This window comes from Ctenocephalides felis, unplaced genomic scaffold, assembly GCF_003426905.1.
Source record: "Ctenocephalides felis isolate EL2017-DRISC unplaced genomic scaffold, ASM342690v1 CF-g0.4_SCAFFOLD_01886, whole genome shotgun sequence".
Lineage (NCBI taxonomy): Eukaryota > Metazoa > Arthropoda > Insecta > Siphonaptera > Pulicidae > Ctenocephalides > Ctenocephalides felis.
This window is the reverse complement of record NW_020538040.1, coordinates 109,944,473-109,953,580: the sequence shown is the minus strand read 5'-3', so window position 1 is coordinate 109,953,580 and position 9,108 is coordinate 109,944,473. Positions and strand designations below refer to the sequence as shown.

Here is a 9,108-nt window from a genome sequence, read left to right as displayed (position 1 = left end):
TATAATAATATTAATATCAAAAGTACTAGTGAAGTAATATAAGTGCTTCAGTGAGTAGTTTATAGTGTTTTTTAAATTAACATTTAATTTATTACTTTCTAATATATGTTCCCTGTAGGAGAACATATAAAAAACTATAATGAAATTCTCTTAGTGGAAGTTCAACAAGTATTGAACGATACATCCAATACCAACGCAGAATATGTAACAAAATATTTAGCAGAAAGCAACTCAAATATGAATCCAGTCCATAAAAACGGCCTTCAAATTGAAAAAATTTAAAACATAAACCACTACAATGACTGATGACAAGATTAGAAATATTGCGACAATAAATGTAAATGCAATGAGAAGTTTGACGACAAAAACACTTTTGAGAAAATTTATAATAGACAACGATTTAGATATTATTTTTTTGCAGGAAGTTAATGAAGTTGATTTAAGTTTTTTTAAGCCATATCAAAACATAATTAATATAAATGAAAATCAAAGAGGCACAGCAATTTTAACTAGATTTGGATTAACAGTTAAAAACATTAAGATGCATGAAAATTCAAGATTATTAGGGGCAAATATTGATGGGATTAATTTTCTAAATGTATATGCACATGCAGGAAATGGAAAACGTGCACAGAGGGAAAGATTATTTGAAATAGACATGGCTAGTGTAATTGGCAGTAATAATACAAGTTCAGTTTTAGCAGGAGATTTTAATTGCGTAACTGATGCCAAAGATCAAAAAGGGAAAGGAAATTTCAGCGGTGCTTTAAAAAGAGTAGTGACACAACTAAAATTAAAAGACGTTTGGGAAAACAAAAATAAAAATAAGGTTGAGTATACTTTTATCAGAGGAAATTCGGGTTCAAGAATAGATCGTTTTTATGCTGATGAAACTTTAATAAAATTATCGTTGATTGCAAAATAGTCCCAATTGTATTCTCAGATCATAACGCTGTTATTTTGAAAATTAAATCGGCTCAGTCAATACCAACAATTGGACGAGGCTATTGGAAGATGAACACAAAGATTTTGCAGGTCAATGATTTTGATGTCATTTTTAAAGAAAAACTGCAAAAAATGACAGAATATGCAAGCTACAGTAATATAACACAATGGTGGCAAAATAACGTAAAACCAACAATTAGACGAATTTCAAAAAAAATTGCAAAAGAACAAGCTAGTGAATTTAATAATACAATTAATTATTTTGAAGCAATATCGAAAGAAGCGGTAACAAACCATAATAACATCGATGGAATGTGGAACATTATTAAAGAAACTAAAGCTACGATCAGGAAACTATATGACATTAGAAACGAAGGTATCAAAATAAGGTCGAAAACCCTACATATTTCTGAACAGGATCGTCTGACTACATATCAAATTGCCAAAGAAAAACGAAATGGAGAAAATAAACATATAAAAACATTGAATAATACAAAAAATAAAACTTTAAATAATACTAAGCAAATTATTGAAGAATTCGATAAAATATTTAAATTAACATACCAAGAGAAAGAAATTGACAAGGAAAATATGAACTTAATAATTCAGAAGTACAAGAAAAATATAAATATCATAGAAAATGAAAACCTAAGAAAACAAATAACTAAAGATGAAATAATGTAAGCAAATGTAATATAATGTAATTAAATCAGCAAGAAAACAGAGTACTCCGGGAATTGATGAAATTCCTTATGAATTCTATCAAAAATATATTGACATTTTGACACCCATTTTTGTTAGATTGTTTAACGAATTCTTGGCGAAACCAGAGCTGATAAATAAAGAATATACAGAAGGTATTATAATTCTGATTCCTAAAGCAAAACATGCAAAATACGCAGAAGATTATAGACCTATTACTCTGCTAAACACTGATATTAAGCTGTTCTGTAAAATTATAGCTAACAGGATTAAAAATAGTATCCAGAATATAATTAATAAAGGTCAATCCTGCTGCATGAAAGAAAGAAATATAATTAATAACTTAACAATTGTGAGGAACTTAATAACAATTTACAACTCAGAAAAAAATGTTAAAGCAGCGCTATTGAATATCGACTTTCAGAAAGCTTTTGATGTAATGTCCCACGAATACTTATTTAATGTTCTCCGGAGAATATCAATACCAGACAAAATAACTGACGTCATAAAAAATTTATATAAGAATGCTTCATCGAAATTATTGATTAATGGACATTTATCACATGGATTTAAAATTGAACGATCGGTTAGGCAAGGATGCCCTCTATCGATGGTTTTATTTATAATTGGACTTGATTCGTTATTAGAACTACTTGCTGATGAATTAACGGGTCAAAAAATTGGTAATAGAGAGATAAAACTACTCGCGTATGCAGATGATGTCTCAATAATCATAAAATCAAATGATGAAGAAAAAAAGGCACTGAAAATTATAGAATCATACTGCAAATGTTCATATGCTAAAATAAATGAAAACAAATCAACATATCTGCCACTTGGTTCAAAATGGAAGAGAGATACAAATAATATACCAGAAAAATCAGAAGTTAAATGTCTAGGGATATTAGTCAACAACAATTTAAATGTTATGATAAAAAAAAATTGGGATAAAATATTAAATAGTATAAGAAAAACTTTGAATATAGAACTCTCCAGGAGACTAAATATAATACAAAAAATATGGCATGTAAATCAGTTTGCTTTATCAAAAGTGTGGTATATTGCACAGGTTTTGCCAATGAAAAAGGTCTATTCACAAAAAATTGAAACATTGCGAGGGTTTTATATATGGAATGAACACAAACTTCGAATTAATAGAAAGCAACTCAAATTAACACAATTAGAAAGAGGTCTAAAACTAATATCAACCAAAGAGAAATGCAAAGCTTTACTCATTAAAGACATGATTAAACAAATAAATGAAAAGCAAGTCAATGGTGAATTCTTACAATTATGGCAAGAAAATAATAAATTACCGAAAATAATTAAAAATGAATGAAAAATTCTTAATGAAAATTGTATATGGATCACGGAGAAGCCGAAAACAAAAGAAATTTATAACAATTTGCTGGAAAATTTCACCCCTAAAATAATGGAAAAAAACCACACCATAATTGGAAAAACATATGGAGGAATATAGAAAACAAAAATATTCCTTCAGAATGGAAAACAACAAATTATTTGATAGTTAATGAATGCATTGCAATGAACACAAAGCTTTTCAGATTAAAAATGAGCTGCACAGAAAAATGTGAAAAATGCAATAAGGAGGAAAATGCTTTACACTATTTAACTGAATGTGGCAAAAAGAAAATTATATGGGAGTGGATGAAAACAAAACTAAATATCTTGAAAATAGATGTAACTGAAGATGACGATAAACTTATCAAATTAGATATACAAAATAAATCAAAGCAAGAAAAAGATGTTAAAATTTGGCTGCTATCTGGAATTTTATATAATTTATATCATGGTTTTGAAGAAATAACACTCATTGAGAGAAATTTAAGAGAAAAAAGGAAAGATTATTTTTTGAAGAATATTTATATAAATCCACTTATGTATAAAATATTGTAAAATAGAATGTATATATTTATTTATGTAAAATAAAAAATTATAAGTGAAAAAAAAATAAATACATACAATACTAATACATACGCACTACTACCTAATACCCATTTACAACAATCAACAAATAATCGTTCACAACAACCTACCAGTAGTCACTTTCAACAAACCTCAAACAGTAATCATGTATTTTCATCCATAACTGAAATCCAAGAGGTATTTTCAGATAGCACAGTCAGGGATACTATTAATATCCTATTAAAATTAGCTAGAGAAATTGAAAATGTAAAATCAATTAAAAAAAATATTCTTATTTTTCAATGTTTTACTGAATTATGTTTATAAATGACAACAATTTAAAAATAATGCACTGGGATGCCAACGGTATTCGTAAAAACATAGTTGAACTTAAACATATTCTTTTGAATCATAATTTCAGAATTGATTTCAGAAACATTATTAAGACCCGATAACAAAATTTATTTTCCCAACTATAATATCATTAGAAATGACATTGCTGCTTCAGGTAAAAGAGGTATATGTATTATTATAAAAGATAGCTATGCTTTCTCAAACGTTCCTGTATTTAATCTCAAATTTGCTGAATGTGTTTCCATCAAAATTACAACAATACCGAAATTTTAGTCTGTTCCACTTATTTTCCTAACAATAAACCAATGTTAGATGACTTAAATACAATTTCAAATCTCAGTAACAATTTAATAATTGCCGGTGCTTTTAACGCACGTCATACCTTGTGGAATTGTACCAGTAGTAATAAAAATGGAAGAATTCTATATAACTTTATTGAAAATAATGTCAGTTCTACTACTCTTTGTTATACAACATCTCCTACTAGATATTCATTTAATAACACTCAATCTGCTTCTGTCATTGACTTAGCATTGCTAAAAAACATCAAAACTCCATACTTGCCATATACACTTTCTGAAACAAACTCAGATCACAATCCGGTAATACTTACAATACCATATCATAACATTGAACACATTCAACGTCATGCAAAAGACAATTTTAAACATGCCAACTGGAATATATTTCGTGATTTTGTCGATAATAATATTAACTTTAAGCAGCAAATCTATACCTGATATTTTTTTTTTTTTTTTTTTTATTAATTTATGGCTTTTAATCTTTCGATCATTTCGCCAGTTACATAGATATATACATTTATTTACAATTCCAAACTTATAAATCAATCCTAATACTAGTTATATATTTATACATAATTTTGTATATGTCAACATTATTGTAAGATATCAACACTTGTGAATTTATTGGGAACACGATTCCTTTGTCCTGTAATATTTTATACATAGATTTCCTTTGTTTCATATATATTTTACATTTCCAAAAAATATGATCTATCGTTTCTTGTTCTTTGCCACACTGGCACATGGGATTTTGTGTCCGAATCTCAGCCTTGATATTCTTGTGCTTCTTGTGTGTCCGAATCTCAGCCTTGATATAGTAGAAATAAATTTTCTGTCCTCTTTTACCTTTTTAAACCACGTTTTTTGTGTTATTCTCATATTTGTTAGAGCGTATGTTGTTCCCTTATAATTTAAAGATTTTGAAAACTCTCTTTGCCAAGTTTTTAAAATCTGCTCTTTAACCAGATAATTTAATTCTAATGCCGGCAGCCTCGTGTATTCTTCTCCATTTTGACAAGCTTCTCTCGCCAGTGAATCTGCAGTTTCATTTCCTATGATATCCGCATGTGCTTTAATCCATATTAATGTCATAGAGTTTTCGCTATTATTTATTGTTTTCATTGTATTTATTATTTCATAAATTAATTGGCTTGATCTTCTATTTGGCTTTTGTAAAGCCAATATGCTCGCCTTGCTATCACTGAAGATAATACATTTTGGTATTTTCTTTTCCCATGCGTACTTGACTGCAGTGTGTATTGCAATAATCTCTGCTGTAAAAATCGATGTAAAATTTGGTAGTTTTAATTTCTTGCTATATTTGTGATTTGGCACATATATGGCACAACCAGCGCTGTTTTCCATTTTTGATCCATCGGTATATATGTGCAAATGTTCTGGATATCTTATAGCAATATTGTCTTCAAAATCCTTGTTTTTGCAGATTTTACTGATACTTATCAAGTTTGTTAAATTAATGGTTAAGTCTATATAAGGGTTTACCGTTGCATATGCTTCAGGAAAGTTATAATACGGTATTTTTTTATTCGTTAATATAAACTCTTCGTTAGGTTTGATTTCATAAAAGCTCGTTATTAGTGGTGGCGCAGGTCTATTTTTCCAAAATGAGCTGGTGACATGCAATCTTGCCAAGTTTTCTAATTGCTTGGGAATTTCGTCACAGCCTTCATTAAGTTTCTTTACTAGAAATCTTTTTGATAATGCTTGTCTTCTAATTGTTAACGGAGGTTCGCCAGCTTCATTTATCAAAACATTTGTTGGTGTGGATCGAAATGCTCCTAGGCAAGTTCTAACTGCTGAAAATTGTATCCTGTCCAACTTCTTCTGTTCGCTTTGTGATACTGCTCCGTATATGAAACAACCATAATCTATTCTTGATCTTATAATGCTTCTATATAGCATTAAACATGTTTCTGGGTAAGCCCCCCATTTTGTATTTGTGATTTTTCGTAGAATGTTTAATCCCTTTTCGCACTTTGCTGATATCTCACTAATGTGTCTTTTAAAATTCATTTTTGTGTCTAAGTTGATACCCAGGATTTTTATGTTGTCTTTTATTTGTAGTACATGATTCCCTATCCTTACTTGTCCAATAATACTAGGAAGTCTATGCCTGGTAAATACCGCCGCTGAAACTTTGGTAGCTGATACACTCAGATTGTTTGTTGACAGCCATTTTATGGTTTCTTCTATTGACATATTTATTTCTGATATGCAAGTTTCTATGGATGGATGCAAAATATATATATATATAAATATCATCTGCATACTGCAGTTTTTTGATATTCAATGCTGATGTTAAATTATAATCAGACATGTATATATTAAATAAGATAGGACTCAATATTGATCCTTGGGTTAGACCTTTGTTTATTATTCTAGGCCCAATTAAATCATAGTCAGTTCTGAGGTATAGTTGCCTTTGTGTTATTAATTTCATTATTACATTAATTAAGTTTTGAGGTAATTTTATATTTTTTAATTTCTTTACTAATATATTATGATCCACGTTATCATATGCTTTCTCAATGTCCAAGGACACTACGAGCATATATTGATTAGAGGAATTAGATATATGTATGTCGTTGGATATTTTACTCAATATATCCAGCGTACTTTTCCCTCTTCTAAACCCGAAAAAAGTTTCATTTAACACATTTTTGTTTTCAATATACCAGTCTATTCTTTCTTTTATGATTCTCTCAAAAGTTTTGGCAATACATGAAATCAAAGATATCGGTCGGAATGAATCTATTTCCGTTGGGATCTTGTTTGGCTTGAGGCATGGTACTATTATGATTTTCTTCCATTCTTCAGGTATCCAACTGGTTGTAATGATTTGATTGAAACATATTAGTAGTTCAATTTTTAATTCTGTTGGCCACTTCTTCATCATTTTATACGGCACATCATCATATCCTGGAGCAGTATTTTTTCTGTCTTTTAAAGCCTTTTCAAGTTCTTCCAGTTTAAAAGGTACTGTCAGTTCGTTATCTTCATAATAATTATACGCGCTTTCCTCGCCGTCATCCAAAACATAGTCAGGAGTATAATTTTGTAGCAATAATTGTCCGAAATGGTTTGTAATCTTTGGTCTTGAATTGATAGTGTTGTTTTTGTTATTAAAAACTTTAACTTTGTTCCATACTAACGTAGGACTTGTGTTATGATTGATTGAATTAACAAATTTTATCCACTTTTTTTTCATTTTGTTTTTCAAGAACCTTTTGGTACGAGTATTTATTTTTTGGAATTGGATGAAGTTTTCGTAATTGTATTTCTGACGCATCCTTTTGTAAGCATTCTTTCTATCTGCAATAGCTTTTTCGCAGTCCTCATCCCACCATACTGCTGGTTTAAATATAGGTTTATTTGAGTCTTTATATTGTTTAATATTATTTTTAGCAGCTTCTTCTGTAATTTTCATTATATTTTTATATTTTAAAGTTATATCTTCGGAATTTTTAACTACACCAATAAGCCTTGATATTTCTTGTGTATATTCTTGCCAATTCGCGAACTTGATGTTCCATTTTTTTGTTGGTCTTATATGGATGACCGATGGCATATTTACATCCAATTGTATTACTATAGGTAAATGGTCTGATCCCAAAGCCTCTTGGTATATATCCCACTTGACCGTATCAATAAATTTGCTTGAGCATATTGTTAGGTCTATGCTGGTGGCCCTTTTGTGTTTGCTTTCTATTGTGGTAGGTTGTCCATCGTTGAGAATTATTAATCCTTGGTCCTCTATGATTTCATACATCAGATTTCCTCCCCTAGTAATGTAATTGCTGCCCCACGCCGTGTGATGGCTATTGAAGTCTCCTGTAATTATTGTTTGCATCGTGATAGTCTCAATGGTATTCTTGATGTCAGAAAAATCAAGATCTGCTCTTGTAGAACAGTAAATTGAAACTAAGAAAAACGTAATATTTGTTTTAATTGTAACAGCACAGATCTGAATATTTTCATCATTGTTAATTGTAGGGTGTTCTTCGCAGTTGATATCATTTTTATCAATAATTGCAGCTCCGCCATATCCATCTTCCCGGTCTTTGCGGAATATCCTGTAGCCGCTGAGAGAGTATTCAAGCCCAGGTTTAAACCACGTTTCCGAGAATGCGGCTATATCAATCCTGTTCTCATATAAGAAATGCTCGATGCTGGCTTTATTAGAATTAAGAGATCTACAATTTAATTGTAAAATTTTTAAGTGTCTTGTCATGCCTTTTTTTTACTTCAATATTACTAATATAATTATACAACTAGCTTATATTCAATACTATACAAAAAGTTATTTTATAACAGTATTTTCTTTACCCTTATATGTTTGAGTAATTTCTAACTTATTTCTATGTGTAATTTTTTCAATACATAAAGAAACAATTTCCTCTTCTAAATCTGTCCATATTTTGTCTGTTTCTTCATTTGTTTTATATCTTAGTCTTGTTTGTATCTTATTAAATATTTCTCTGAAGTATCGTTTCATCATCTTTTTTTCCTCTTCATTATCGCTATCGTTATCTTTCTGATTATTCGGAGTTTTCCATTCAGTATCGTCTTTGTTTATTTCCCTCCTTCTATCGTAGTATTCTTTTACATTTCTTCTTCTGTGTCTTTCTTCAATTTTTAATATCGTTTGCTTATCACGTGGAATTTCGTTTTTCTCACTCCTGTCGTGTATTATGGGTTTTTGTGTTGTGTTATGATAATTATTTTTGTATCTATTTCGCTCCTGTGCGCTGGGTGGGTCTCCCGTTATTTTGTTGACATTGCTATGATTTGTACTGCTTATGTTATTGTTGTTACTATATGCCAATATAGGTACCGTTGTTGTTGGTCTTATGATTTC

The 9,108-nt window shown here is 29.7% G+C and overlaps 1 protein-coding gene across 1 annotated transcript; it reads right to left on the bottom strand.

Annotated features, from left to right (window-relative positions):
• Nucleotides 1-4,940: 4,940 nt before the first annotated feature.
• LOC113375686 lies at nt 4,941-6,449 on the bottom strand. Its single transcript, XM_026615622.1, has one exon. The coding sequence runs from the start codon at nt 6,447-6,449 to the stop codon at nt 4,941-4,943; it is 1,509 nt and encodes a 502-aa protein (XP_026471407.1).
• Between the last annotated feature and the right edge of the window lie 2,659 nt (nt 6,450-9,108).